The 15,077-nt window shown below is 33.8% G+C and overlaps 4 protein-coding genes across 9 annotated transcripts in view; 1 reads left to right on the forward strand and 3 right to left on the reverse strand.

The window, feature by feature from the left end:
- nuf (rab11 family-interacting protein nuf) overlaps positions 1-9,814 on the reverse strand; it is a 43,111-nt gene extending 33,297 nt beyond the window's left edge. The window contains exons 1-3 of one of the 4 annotated variants that reach the window (XM_031970485.2): positions 9,533-9,814; positions 2,307-2,440; positions 1,846-2,226 (exon numbers count right to left, since the gene is read on the reverse strand). In XM_031970485.2, the coding sequence (XP_031826345.1) occupies positions 1,846-2,090 (245 nt within the window). In that variant the 5' untranslated portion in view covers positions 2,091-2,226; positions 2,307-2,440; positions 9,533-9,814. Of the gene's footprint in view, positions 1-1,845; positions 2,441-9,373 lie in introns of all 4 variants that reach the window. The other 3 variants (XM_031970484.2, XM_031970483.2, XM_031970482.2) reach the window with 3 other exon arrangements.
- A 149-nt stretch (positions 9,815-9,963) lies between these two features.
- Positions 9,964-12,085, reverse strand: LOC116424364 (uncharacterized). 2 transcript variants are annotated; one of them, XM_076368910.1, is made up of 3 exons: positions 11,752-12,084; positions 10,607-10,888; positions 9,964-10,534 (listed from the first exon to the last, which is right to left on the reverse strand). In XM_076368910.1, exons 1-3 carry the CDS (start codon positions 11,900-11,902, stop codon positions 10,215-10,217), a joined length of 753 nt encoding a protein of 250 aa, XP_076225025.1. In that variant the 5' UTR covers positions 11,903-12,084; the 3' UTR covers positions 9,964-10,214. The 2 variants fall into 2 exon arrangements, with proteins under 2 accessions (XP_076225025.1, XP_076225024.1); XM_076368909.1 differs by having other exon boundaries at positions 9,964-10,888; positions 11,752-12,085.
- Positions 11,099-13,347, forward strand: Prpk (TP53 regulating kinase). The gene is made up of 4 exons (XM_031970573.1): positions 11,099-11,222; positions 12,386-12,580; positions 12,642-12,911; positions 12,997-13,347. The coding sequence occupies exons 2-4, from the start codon at positions 12,394-12,396 to the stop codon at positions 13,242-13,244; spliced, it is 705 nt and encodes a 234-aa protein (XP_031826433.1). The 5' UTR covers positions 11,099-11,222; positions 12,386-12,393; the 3' UTR covers positions 13,245-13,347.
- On the reverse strand, positions 13,309-14,951 carry LOC116424312 (GEL complex subunit OPTI). Of its 2 annotated transcripts, XR_004234435.2 has the most exons (5): positions 14,689-14,951; positions 14,511-14,614; positions 14,276-14,405; positions 14,042-14,199; positions 13,335-13,467 (listed from the first exon to the last, which is right to left on the reverse strand). XR_004234435.2 is itself a non-coding variant. In XM_031970575.2 (4 exons), exons 1-4 carry the CDS (start codon positions 14,785-14,787, stop codon positions 14,158-14,160), a joined length of 375 nt encoding a protein of 124 aa, XP_031826435.1. In that variant the 5' UTR covers positions 14,788-14,951; the 3' UTR covers positions 13,309-14,157. The 2 variants fall into 2 exon arrangements, 1 of the variants encoding a protein (XP_031826435.1); XM_031970575.2 differs by having other exon boundaries at positions 13,309-14,199.
- Positions 14,952-15,077: the final 126 nt, after the last annotated feature.

The following is a 15,077-nucleotide window of genomic DNA, read 5'->3' on the forward strand; positions in this document are numbered from 1 at the left end:
GCTATTATTGAAATTCTATATTTTTCGAAATATTTTACTTTGAAAATTCATTGTTATACGAATACTTTGATACATATATTGAAATTATTACCCTCTCACCTTATTTACTAACAACGAGCTTGCAGTGAATTTTCAAAGTAAAGTGTCTCGAAAAATATTGAGTTTCCAATGATAGTGTCTTAAACTTTTTTCGCGTAAAATGATGCGAAAAAACGATCTATGTGAAACTATGTAAAAAATGGGGGAAAGTTTTTCTTCAACTTTTTTCTAACTTCAACATAAACAGAGTTATAGCTTGTCCCAATTACTAGGTACACCCTGTATATACGTCGTTTGAAACCATACAATTCTGCAATGCTAATTACAAGGTATAAATATAAATTATTAAATACAATTTTCATATCTATTTTTAAATGTTAATATTTTACTATTGACTATTTTTCAACGTTTTAATGCTGTACAAATACCATTAAAATTGATAATCGTTATTTCGGAATGGCCATTTATTTAAAACTTTTGGTTTTATTTTCTCGTATCTTGTGAAAGTTTGCTTACGGTATGTATCAGCCTTACGAAGCATTAGTTTAATCATGGGAACAAATCTATTTTGAATGATATTAATATAAAGTGTGAGAGAATGATGTTCTGCTTAATGCACAGTATACAATATAAAGAATAGATCATTATAAATTAGTTCCTTGAATATCCTTTTTACTTTCAGTATCATAACAAGAAATAATTTTCACCTTTGTACCATCACCACCGTTTACTTTGAAGGAATTTTATATAGCTTTCTCGAGCATTTCTTTTTTTATTCTACTACTAAACATCAATAATCTGACTTCCGAATGTTTTGAAAACTTATCATATGACAAACATCTTAAAATTCGATATTAAATTCCATCATAAAATTACTCAACGCATTGTTTATATTTTTAAAAATAATTAGGAAATTTTAAAATCATCGAGAATTCCAAAATACTAATGCAGGTAACGAATATACCTACACAACTGCAAACTTCCAAAGTGATTGGATAAATAAAATTCGCATAATCTTATACATTGTTTTAAAAGATATACTTCTGAGAAAAATGCTTTAAGAATTGCATAACAGAATTCGATATGGAATAAGTTCATAATTTAGCTTTGTATTTCGCAAATTAACCCGAATTAACACGTTTGCAAACATCAATTTATTTCAGTGTTAATAATAATAATAATTAAAGTTAAATGTAATATATTGTTTTTAAGAAATTTTTAAAACATTATCTCATACGTTACTTCAATAAAAATCCACTAAAATTAATTTTACTTTTTCAATGAAAATACGAAATTGAGCTAATTACAAACGTGTGATATACGAAAAAGTGGGGGAAATGGTACCTTTTATATTTCATTTCAAACTGTTTAAACTTACATTTAAATAAAAAAGAAGTTTCTTAATTTTTCAAAGATATCTCTATATCTAAACCCCATAAATATATCCAACAACCTATTATGTTATAATATAGTAACAATAATAACAGTATCGTCCGAAATCTTTCATCGAAGTAACAAATTTGTAAACATTCCATTTTTATTTTTACAAATTACATTGTAATAAGCAAATTTATGTAAATACCTACGATTCATTCACCGCGCGTTTCCATCTATCCGATTAAGGCACCCTCTACAGATGAGACCAGAAGGCTCGAGTGTGTTCGAACTTGAAAATATTCACGCGGGAAAAGTAATCGCGACCCCTTTAAGCAGTCCATCCCATCGATACAGTTACGCGAAAAACTGATCGATAAAACCGGCCGCGCCGTACGCGCTACATGTGCATAGAGACGGCAACGAACTTACCTGACAGAATTGGTGCCGGTGGGCGAAGGCGCAGAACTGCTACCGCCCGGCGAGTCTACCCCGTCATCGGCGTCCCCCTCGACCGATCCGAACGCCTCGTAGCTCTCCTCTTCCTCGTGGGTCCTGGCAATCTTGACAGCGTTGCAGCCGGACGCGGAGGATACATCTGCGTGCTCGGGACTGGCAGAATAGTGCCCGGAGTCTTGGAGATTCGGGTTGACCAGGTTATGCAGGTCGACCGACATAGAAAGCGAGGGCGGACCGCTTTCGCTCCATTCGATCGCGCCGGGAGGGCCGTTCACGCGAGTGCCACCCTCGTCCTCCGCAGTGCACGATTGTCGGTCACTCGACGAGATGGCATCACCGTCACGAGCAACGTCACTGTCGGACACGACAACACGCGATGTAACCACGCTGCTGTTAGCGGGTGAGACGTTTACGCCACTCGGACGGGAGCTTACCATCCTTCGTTATCGGCCAGGTTGGAGCCTGGTGAGCTCGACACGGCCAACCAGGGGAACGTGAGACGCTCCGCTCCCGACCCGTTCAATGATCGCGAGAGGACCGCACCGCGCACCGGTAGAACCGGTCGTTACTGAAAAACGTTCTCTAATGAGTCAGAGTTCAAATACGCCAAAAAAGAGAATAAAAAGGGAGACACAACGGAGTGACGGGGGACACGAGACGATACCCGTTGTAACACCGTGCGCGCACCAGCGTTTGCCGGCCTACGGGTTTCCACGAATGATTATTGTTCCGTGAAATACGGTACCACCGTTGCGCGAAATAGTCACCCACCCCACTCCCTACAATCGGGAGACGCTACGGGACACCACGTTCCCATCTATGTCACGGTTAACCGTGGTTTGGATCTTGCCGCGTAAAATCATTCAGTTACAGTGATGTTGAGTTAATTGTGTGGAACGTTTGCACAAACGATTGAATCTACCGTGAACCATCGGTGGTTATTTAGTAGACGTGTTTTCGAAGTAATGTTTCCAGTTTGTATTATTTTTGTGTATGGTGAATAATGTTAGAAGACAAACATATGGTGTAGATATACAGATGAGATGGACGGAAAGGTGAATACTAATGTAAGGTAGCTGATTTGTAAAATACTGTATTGTTATTTGGAAATATTAAGAAAACGGTTTCAAGCATTAACACTAAGTTTACGAACATCTCTTGTACAGTTTATTCTATTGTTCCTAAGAAAATTTTGATCATTTCGATTTTGGAAATTAGAGGTTTAAAAATAGACGATTAAAGTGTATTACCTTGTAACTGCATCATTTAAAATCGACATAAACATTTACCAAACCATATTTATGAAATTTGTAAAAGTAAACCTAGTGTTAATAAAGGTATTTATTTATATATACACGTGAGAACAAACGCGCTAAATGTCTACGTAAAATCACTTAGAGACTATATTTAGGTGCGGATATTCATTGACTGGCTCTCAGTCTAGTGCACACATAGTTCATAACCAAAGGTGGATAAAAGTAAATATTTAATTTGCCGTAAATTATTCCTATAGTACAAACTAAAATGACGGAACACATTGTTTATACAGTTCGTATAATCAAATTAAGAAAATAATCTCTGTATAATAGAGCTTCGAATTTCTACGGGTTTTTTGTAAAATATACGCAAATGTAAATATAAACAAATAAAAAATATACAAACTGAAAGCAAAAGAATTTCTAATTCAATATTTTCTCAGCTCCATAAACTCCATAGATTGTTTATTTTTAAACAACACCTTGTACATATTCACAGGATTTCATACACAGATAAACATTTTTCGAACACACGAATTATAGGTAACTGTTTGTTATGAAAAGAAAGTAAGTTTGCAACACCGTTAATTAAACGTATATGTATGTAAAATATATATCATAAAAATTCTGCAATGACTTCATTCCATTAATAATCGTCATAGTAAGATAGTACTTGAGCTCACTTTCACCAGGAAAACATTTCCTGGTGACTAATGATGTCCCCATAACATAATCATGAATTGTAGGAAAATCTTATTTTCATTAGTAAGCGTGTGATCGTCGGAAGTACGTTAAGTATACATACTTTGTCTTCTTCGGTGCGATTCGTCATCGCGTTCAAGATTTCTCTCATTCGCGAAGTTACAAAGAAAGTTCTTTCCTTTATTACACTTACTTTAATTTCCGCAATGAAATTATTTATATAGCAAACAAAATATTTTTCAAAACGTTCTTTACGTTATCTGATAGAGTTTCTTTCGTCCAATAAAAAAATGATACAGAAAGTTATTATTTTTTCATAGAAAATAATTTCACTATACATACTAAAATTTATTTTTACGCTAAGAAATTACATTGTCATCGATTATCGAATATACAGTTCCGAGAAACGAAGCTTATCCTCAACTTTGACTATTTTGCACCAATACAGATAATACTGTAAAATTTTTCCCATCACCCCACGCGAAACACGACAGACAGACCATGATTCTGTCAAACAATGGAGTCTTTGAACAGTGAGGTAGAATAGTTGATACATTAAGACAGCGATTTCCAAACTGGGATGCGCGGACTAGTGCAAAAGGAGGCGTGAAAAGTTAACCAGAAATGTAATTTACGTTTTTTTCTTTTTCATTTTTTGTATTAATACATTTTTTACCATTTAAAAATGTGTCTATATTATTTTATGAAATAAAGATTAGATTTTTTTAAAAGAAGACGTAGTAACAAAGTTTGGAAACCACTGCATTAGGAGGTATAAAAGTTCTTAGACATCACTGGGGATTACAACAATCTGATGATCGCCACGAATGACGGCCTACATTAACTAGGGCTTCGGTTGATACACGTTTTTGTGATTAAACGCTTACGCGAATTAAAATTCGGTTATAAAAACAGATTAAACAGGTATTTTACCCCTTGCCTTATAAAACCGTGTCAGACTTTTGGCGAAGATTTCAAATAGAGTGTAACAAACATAAATAACACTTAATTCTTTTGAACTTAAATTAAATATCATTTTTCTGTTACCAGTGATTATAATTTAGAACACATATGGACAGAGAGTATACCTAGAATTATTCTTTTTTTCAATAAATTATTAATGACAAGATCAATAAAAATTATAGGGCAAGGGGCTAATTTTGTTTTGACTGCATGAGACTGATTGTACTAAAATTACGATGAATTTAGAACATAAACGAAAATAATTATTACATTAAGTTATTCGAAAGATTAAGAACATACATATCGTTACTTCATCCATCACTCATTTTAAACTGCTAATTGTCTGAATTATAATAAGAAAATTAATTAACTGATTTTATAATCTACTACAGTATAATTTGAAACTTATTTTTTTCTGGAACTTGTTAAATGAAAAATAATATGCAACAATATTTTTTTATGCAACGAATAAAATAATATAACGCGATGTCGCAGTGTTCTAAGCTACAAGTTATTTTATAAACTACGAACGTTGAAAAGTATTCCTAGAATATGTTTAAACGTACAAATATCTAAACGCCTATACTAAACATTTAAGTTTCAAATACTCAATTGATCATAAGTGGTACTAAACTGACAATTGTTTCCATTAGGTCTAATAATAATATTATTCCAAAATATATATACAGAAGGATAATACTAGATTGAGTTCGAAGGTAAATACAGCAAAATTCCGATTATCCGACATGCTTGGGATCGAGAGAGTACCGCATAATCAACCGTACCAGATGATTGGACTCTACCTGTACGTATGATGAAAATGGAAAATATAATTTATAAAACAACGGAATAATATAGTAATATGATCTATTAACGAAAATAAAATATATAGATGTAACACACTTTTTTTTTAATTTTCTTCTCTTTCTATAGAATACCAGGAAGTTTAAATATCACATGACGCTTTTTAAATATAAGCCCCTTACATCGATTTACTTTATCATTGTTTATCTTTTGTTAGCCCCCTGTCTTATGATTTCATTGGCATGTACGCTAATTAAAATTATTTTATCGCTTCTAATTCACTGAAAGAAGGAAAGCATTTCAAGCGCATTTTATGTCTATATTCACTCTAGAATAATACGATTGATAATGGAAAATTAATATTTAATTTTAATTCAAAATGATTAAACGACATTTATGTTTGTTAAGTTCTATTTAAAGTCTACGTCGCAAGTATCACGTGATATTGTCGGACAAGGAGTTAAAGTTAATTTCGGAGAACATGTAGATTCATTATTCATTTGTTTCCTTTCATTTCTGAGTAGGAAGAGTGTCTGATACTCAGAATTTTGCTGTACTACTGAAACACTCTAATACTTTTTTCACCTCTAAATATGCTAATTAAAACTTTTAGTTATCCCGCTGACACACGCATTGTCGGTTAGCAATAATAAGCGCCTTTTTAAAGCGCTGAAACGGAACAACGCATGTACCTATATACAGTTCCGTGTCTCGCGACATCAATTGCGCCCGCTTGCCACTGATTTACTGTCCAGTCACGCCGCACAGTGGGAAGGTATCAATGTTCCTGTGGCCAAAAATCAATTTTTCAAAATTTTTAACCCCTTGACCTATCATTTCATTTTCCATTATAACCCATACACCTACTTTATCGTTAATAATTTATTGCAGAAAAAGAAAAATTCTAAGCATATTATATGTCTATGTCTGGCCTAAAGTATATTAATTGGTAAGAGAAGAATAATATTTCACTTGAATTCAAAGGAATTAAGTAATGTTTATGTTCATTAAATTCTGTTCGAAATATTCGCCACGAATCTGACATCATATTGTAAAGCAAGGGGTTAATTAAAAACGAAATATTTACTGATAATAAACACAATAAGTTTCTTACAAGATAACGAATACGTAAATATAAGTAGTAATAAATTAATAAATATTAAGAGTAACTCAAATATGCTAATAACGTAGTTCGGCTAACTAGTAACACCAATAATTCTTAATTATTACAAATAACCCTATATAAAATGATTCTCATTTTTTTGTGGAATTACTCAAGAATGTTTCATTGTTACTATAAAAATCGTCTTATTTTCATTAATTCAAACGTTGCAGACTTTTGACCAATAAAGCTGTGATCTTGCCCACTGTGCGCCGCGTCCTTTCCGCAGGTTGAACATGACTGCTAGAATGACTTAACCCCGTAAAAATACGGTACTTCGACGGTAGTTATGCGTTTAGACTGTCTTGTACATATAATTTAATGAATATACAGCAACGTCGAGATCAGAAACGGAGAAAAGCGTGAGAACCGACTACAGGAGTCATGGTACACTGACTCAGACTTTAGCAATATGAGAAAACTAGCAGGGACTTCTTTATGCCCTGTAGTATCTTCTTTTTCTCGCGAAAACAGTCTCGCGACACGGAATCTCTTTCCTCCCCCCAGGAAGAATTTCTTAGGTACATTACTCATCCAACTTCACAATGTAAAAGGATAAAGTAAAAAGTTTTTATTTGTATTCCGTGATGTATTCATTGGATTTATGAAGAAAAATATGTGTCAGACGTGATTGTGATACATATGTATATTTACGTACTTATGTGTGTCACGAGAGAATGACTGATGGGAAACGGTAAAACAAAATACTATTTTCAGTACTCAAAAGATGTTGCTATGTGTATTAACAGAATCCCAATTTTCGTTGAATTCAAACACAACAATCTTTACTCGAAACTGAACATTCATAATATTTATAACAGGTTACGTTGTAACATACGTATCCCAATTTTATTTCACACTATATCATACGTATATTAACACTTAACACTCGAGAGGCGACTTAAGATCGTCATTCGATTGGACACAGCAAAACTATAAAATTCAATACTTAATGCCAAGTTTGATGTAATGCAATTAAACATGAAATATGGAAGTAAAATAGTTCTATCTATAGTGTATTATTTCTGTTCAATACAGTCAAAAATTTGATCAATCTTTTATTGAAAAATCATGAATATACGTGACGAAACAATTTTCGAGCGCAAAGGGTTAAGAATTCGATCGATTTTCATGCGCTGGGAAGGCGTTCTCCTTCAAGTTCATGCACGGCAGATGAAGCCATATTAATTAAGATAGCTAACGGGCTAATTATGAAAGAGAACATCCGGTCTGTAAAAGTGTATTTCAATAATAAACGTTATCGTTAAACGCCGCTGTTTGAAAGACAGCCAAAACTTTTTCCTCTAAATAGTATCCTCCAATTAATCTAGACACTAAATTTGGAAGACCCGTTGCAGCGTGTAGCAATGTTCTCCAGCAAAAAATATTTCACTTGTAATAACACCAAACAACAAAAAATATCTTTCCGCAGTTTTACTATAATATTAAATATACTTTGCAAACCATGAAATTCACAGAATCAAATGAATAATTCTAATTTTACATGTAGCCTGATCTATATACTAATTTTATTAAATTATATAACTACAATAAAAACAGGCATCAACTATTACTTCTATACAATACACAGTCACTATCTTAGATATAAGATTGGCAAATAGAATTTATCGAATGCATGTGCGTTAACCAGTTTTGCAACTATTTACGTGTTTTCAATCTTAAACAAAAAAAGTATCTAATTTCATGATTTTAGCAATTTCATGAATCTGTTGGTATTTTTCTGTCGTACCTTAAGAATCTGTCGTCATGATGACTTATTTTCTGATATCTCTTTTGGTACGTAAATGAATGCATGGACCGTGGTTTGAATACAAAGAGCTTTATTATCGTTATTACGACTAGTTACGAGAATTATCCACAGGACAGACAGCGTTTCGGTTTCCAGGTACTTGTCACTCGGAACGGAATGCATAGATGCATTTCGAATCGCCGGGAGATTCCAGTACGCTATTTAGAGCAAGCTCGAAAGTGTAGACGAGAAATATACTTAACGTTCAAGAGAGTATAACACTTTAACCTTAATTATGATGACACGAGAGCTCACTAAACCAGTCATTGCACGGACTTTACGAACGTAATGCGACTTCACGAATTTGCTTAGCTAGAATTCCTCTTCCAATACGACCAAATTCAACGTTCAACGTTTTGCAATACCGATAATCGTCTTCTTTAATAATGCGTCACGCACACATGCGGTATCACTGAGAATATCACGTATACATTTTTCAACTGGATCCGAACATAATATAAATATCACGTCTTCCTATCCGATAAATACTAACTAAAATTTATCTAAATATTATACATTGTTCACCGGCCAATTATATTGCACAACTCAGTATGTTTATTTGTAATATATACACATATATGTATGTACGTATACATATACATATACATGTATATAAATATATATACATATATCTATATAGACTTCGGGAATACTATTCAAAGGAGACACACTGTATCTGATTCAATGAAAGTCATGGAAATAATATATTCTATTTTTTAAATTCCTCGTTGATGTTATTTTACAATAAGATTTACGGAGGAAGAGCAAGACGTTCCTTAGATTACTGACCGAACGTTAACTCACCTTGAACCGAAGGATACGTAATCCTAGAGAAATGCAACGAAATCGTGCTCGCCGATGCACGAGGAGGACTATGTTTTATCCCACTTCGAAAGATCGGTCACAATAAAGCGAACGGAACGCGTGGAGGGTGAAAAATGAAAAAACTCAAAGTAGATGTACCCTTCTAGCTGTCACCTAAAGTAAACACCTGTGTACACCAGAGCCGCGGATCAGGTAGTCAGACGCGCACAGGAAACTATCACAATAAAAATGTCGGTGTCTCGCGAACGGGTATGTCCCGGAAAAAACGACAGTCAGGCGAACGATATCGAATTCGAGTCAAACGGATGCATAGACACACAACCGTACTGTGGCAATCACGAGCGGACTAAACGAAAGCACAACCGAATCGTAACGCGAAAACGAACGAAACAATCAGCCGAGAGGAGCCATGGCAGGTACGCATGCGCAACGAAACAGGAATGCCGTGAATACACGATACGTTTACTACACCTACGTACAAACACAACTGAACGTTACGGTCGTACCCGCAGGTACGAGAAAGCACCAGTGTCTCTCAATCTACGGAATATTAACTATAACTTCTTAAACCGGTTGAAGAGCGTCTTTACTTCATTTCTTACGTTCACCGATTCGTCGATCCCTCGACCGACTACAGTGAACGAATTTTCATCGTTCACTGGTAACAATATGCATCCCTAAAGACAATGAAACGCAAACAAGAATTATTCTATCGAATTCAAAGAAATTCCTAAAACATATATGAATAATATTTGTTGTTAAAAATATTCATTTTTTGTTTTTCTTTTTTTACTTTTTTTTGTTTTTGTTTTTTTTTGTTTTACGGTGTAGCAACACTCTCGGAACTTTTCTTGTAAACCTCTTTGTAAACTAGTTCCTGCATTTGCATCCTAAGCAGCATTCTTCTGTCGGCGGGCAATGTTCTTATGTGGGGTAGCAGACTCATAAGGAAATAGTAATTATCATCGAAACGGTTGCCTTCCAAGGGATCTACCGTGAGACCAATGCCAGTGTCATGGTCACCCATCAGCACTTGTTCAGGTGAAATGTTTTGTAACATCATTTCGTTCTCCGTGAGGTTGTCGGAGACACTTTGGAACTCGAGATTGTCGAAATTCTCCTCGGGCTCTTGTTTCACATCTATGTGATTAATACTGTCGATTTTCAATCCGTTATCATTATTTATCGACAGTAAGTGACTCGGAATTGTACCTCGATCATCTGCTTTTCTATTCGTCATCGAAGACCCGTTTTGCAACAGCATCCCATCCCCCTCACCCTCGCTGGGTATTCGATCATCATCTTGACAAGAATTGTTTCGTTCCCAGATTGGGGGACGCGGTAACATTTGCTCTTTCAAAAACTGTAAGCTTTTGAAATGAATCCATACCGGTCTGTTCCGATGAAATTTACTTTTCCGATAGACTTGATCCTTTTTCAGTTCTGCTCGAAAGGTATCTCGTAAACCTTTCCACTTTGCTTTTAATACCGGCTCTGAAAAACAAATGTGAAAACATTTTGTTTAAACACAAAAGTACGGTTAACGAAGTATTTCGATAACATTGCACTGCTGTTTTCATATCTGCAAAATGTAGGTTAGTTTTCATCATATTATAACACGTTACAATACAGTTGTAATATTCGATTTAAAATAAAATAAAACGATTTATAATTTCAACGATAAATATTACAAAGACCGGAAGTCATTCGCACATGTGAAAGTCAGAATTTATTGACTATGCTTGCGCGCATGCGTCTTTACTTAAACACTATTTGTATTCGTAACTTAAATCTTTTTGTGGCGTAATATTCTAACAAGCAACGAATCGTAAGTTATCAATAGTACATTGGGCATGATTTTGCAAAATCATGAATGTCTTATATTAATCTAAGCGCGTAAAATTTGATTGAAACATACCGCATTCGAACAAGATGACATCTCGGAAAAGTGAGGTTAACTAGAATCGCTACTCGTACACGCGAGTACAGCGTAGAGAATTACATTACCAAAATAAATGGTGTTCACGCTTTAATCAAGCTTACACGTATTTTACATTTACAAGAAGGAAAATACCACGCAGAAATGTTAATAATTTAAAAAGAAATCATTCATATGATTCACATTAGAATAGAATGAAAATTAGTAAACAAATATTATGGTGTTCGTATCGGACTCATTTTTTAATACAAAGATTCATCCAGGGAAATGGAATAGTAATTTGTTTATACGCATAGTGGCAACAATTCGTTTGTTCTCTGATAAGAATGACTTAAAAGTATCTTTGGTACCGCGATGAATCGTGAAAATTCGCGCGCGAATGACAATACATGAGAAACGATTTCATCAATGCACCTACTAGGTAACTTGAATATCGATGCAATCTCCATCCAAACGCGGTTTGTCACCTCGCGATTGTGATAAGAGATATGCCTCTGATTCCAAAGCGCTGGCCGCTTATAAACTTCGGCGATTAGCCGATTCGCATCCATCTTCACCTCGTCCCTCATATCTACCAGAGAACAAAGCAATGATGTATATTTTTTTCGCAATGATAACGAGACCAGAAACACTATACTATTAGCTTGTCAATCCGATGGGAACAAAGTACGGGCGAATACTAGCGCTGGGATAGCGATTAGCGCGCAGGACGCTCTCGGGTAACGATCGATTCGCGTTTCGCCCTCATCTTGCCCTTGCTAGCGCGAACATCTTTCTTTTCAGAAACTGAGTGACGCACTATCTGCTCTTTTGCAATTAGGTTGCAATGCTACATTTTCTTTTTATTTTCAATATCATTGAAATTTTAGCGGCAAATATTGTCTTGCGACAGGAAACGTTGAATATTTTTTAAATATATTAGTTTGACAAAATAATTATTATATAAACGCACTTCTACATGTTATAATAATAGTAATAATACATTATTAAGTCGCTCATAGTTTTCTTTCATTTTTGTGAGTAATGAGAGTTACACGAATAAAATATTGCAGATATTATTATGGACGGTTTCGAATTAATAGCTCAAGGCGCCGAAGCTCGTATTTATAAAGGTGTTTATTTGGGAAAGCCGACTTTAATTAAAGAACGCTTCCCAAAGAAATACAGACATGTAGATTTAGATACTCGGTTAACAAAGGATCGAATAAAGGCTGAATGCCGCGCTATGGTTCGCGCGAAAACCGCTGGTAAGATTACACGTTACGGTACCATTTCTTCTTGACTTGCTGTGTTCGTTTTCCATTTTAGGAGTTACCACACCGGCAATATATTTCGTACAGTTGGAACGTCGATGCATTTATATGGAGTATGTAGAAAACTCAATAGTATTAAAAAATTTTATAGATAAAAATATCTCGACAGGGGCAAATGCTGACCGTTATTCAAAATTCATAACGCAAGGATTAGGAATGCTTGTTGCTAGATTACATTCCAAAAACATAATTCACGGTGATTTAACAACGTCGAATATACTTTTGAAGAATTTTAGCGACGAATTGAGTATCGAAAAATGTGATGGTATGCGAATATCATAGTACAGTTATTGGGTATATTATATATTGTGTAAATATTAATGTTATTCTGATTTCTTCGTTTTTTACAGCTACAAATAATTTTGTTGTAATAGATTTTGGATTAGCTCGTGTTGAATCAAGCTTAGAAGATAAAGCTGTTGACTTATACGTTCTTGAACGATCGTTGTTAAGCGCTCATTCAGAAGTACCGTTACTATTCGCAGAAATATTCGACACGTACCAAAAGTATTCTGCAAACAAAAAACAATGCAGAGAAGTCGTTGATAAGTACAAAGAAGTACAAGCACGGGGACGGAAGCGGTTAATGATCGGATGATACTGTTGTATCTTTTATGAATATATTAAACACATTTTATTAACATGTTTTTAATCATTTATACATATAAATACACTTAAATAAATCATTATATATGAAGTTATTAACGATATTATTGATGTTAGCCTTTTCTTCCTTTCAAATTATTTCTATGTAAAATCTGTTTATTTAAAATTTTCCACGCCGATCCTTATTTAGATAGAAGTAAAATAAACAGTTACTTCTGAAATATAGTATACATAAAATTATTTTAATACTTAAAATCTACTTATACAATGTAATGTAATTGTAATGTATACGATTGCCTTGTACCTGTCAAGGCATCAATTGGAATTGTTAACTAGTTGTCATTATATATTTCAATAGTTGAAAAAATAGTCAGCATACAAATTTTATTAATAACATGCAAAATGTTCAATCTGATCAAATATTGAATAATTTGGGTATTCAAAATGTTTATTTATAATTTGATCTGGCATATATAATATGTAATCAGTTTTGGCAATAGTTTACTGTGTTCACATGAATCATTCTATTTTCTGCAACAATATGTATATAAAAGGGAATATAATAAAAATTAATTATATTCCACAAGTAAAATTCCAAATTAATATTGTTTATAATGAGAAGTTTAAACTCTTGCATATAATGTTCTCTATTGATAAATAACATTTAAATGTATAATTATTGCTTATATAAGAATGGTTAACTAAACACAGCAAATGATGCTAGTAAACATTTCAGAAACTGATTATTACATGCCATATTTATTAAACATGCTGAAAATTTGAATGTACCCTAAAAATGTTTGACAATGTAATTTCCATATATGTTTAAAGTATTTCATTCATAAAAAATATTATATGTATTTGTATTTTTGTCAGTCAAGATACTATTGATGTTTCAGAAATCATCAGTCGAAATGTAGCCCTGTATATATTATGATCCAAGTAACCTACAAATATGAATTTCATTATAAATAAAGAAAACCCAATATTCGGATTTTAAAATATTAAGCCACTCCAAATTACCAAAAATCCAGCAAATGATGTCATAAAACCTTCTTTAGTTAATTCCCATACACCACCAAATTCTTCTTCATCTATTTGTTGAAAATTACTAAAGTATAGGTACGTAACACCTGCATTAACTAGTACAAATCTAAAACGTTCGACACAAGTTTTGTTATAATTAAGTACGAAAAATGAACTAAAATAAACTTACTTAATTACATAGTTTTAAGTGGAAATAACATTGAAAACTTACAATAATAGAGCTACAAAACCTTTCAAAGGTATAAGGCCCCATCCTATACCGACTATAATTCCAATCGCTTGCCTGGCCCAATATATAACATCAAGGAATTCTTCCTACAGTAAAAAATAAGATGTGAATTCATAAGGATTAATACGAACACGATTAATTAAAATATGGTTATGTTTACTTTATCCGGCCATTCGGAGTTCGCTGTTATCGCACGTGTCCAAACGCTTAATTCACATTTACCACAGCTCCCGATCTTCTCTGATTTTGAACGCGACATTTCTAAGCTTTCTCAACTTAAAAATATGAAATGTATAGTAAAAGTCATAAACATTTCCTACACAACAACTACCATACACGTTTAGTTCCTTTAAACCTACAAGTATTTCACTACGATACTTCTTCCAACTCTTGAATTATGGAAATGTGCCAGATTCCATAAAATTTTTCACGCACGCGCACTAAATTGAACTTGACGTATACCTACAACATATTCTTGTAACGCTTTTTAATACTTACATCACTTATTCGAATCGCAGTAAAAGGTTTATTATCAACAAAAGTATGTTT

The sequence above is a fragment of the Nomia melanderi genome, chromosome 7, assembly GCF_051020985.1.
Source record: "Nomia melanderi isolate GNS246 chromosome 7, iyNomMela1, whole genome shotgun sequence".
Lineage (NCBI taxonomy): Eukaryota > Metazoa > Arthropoda > Insecta > Hymenoptera > Halictidae > Nomia > Nomia melanderi.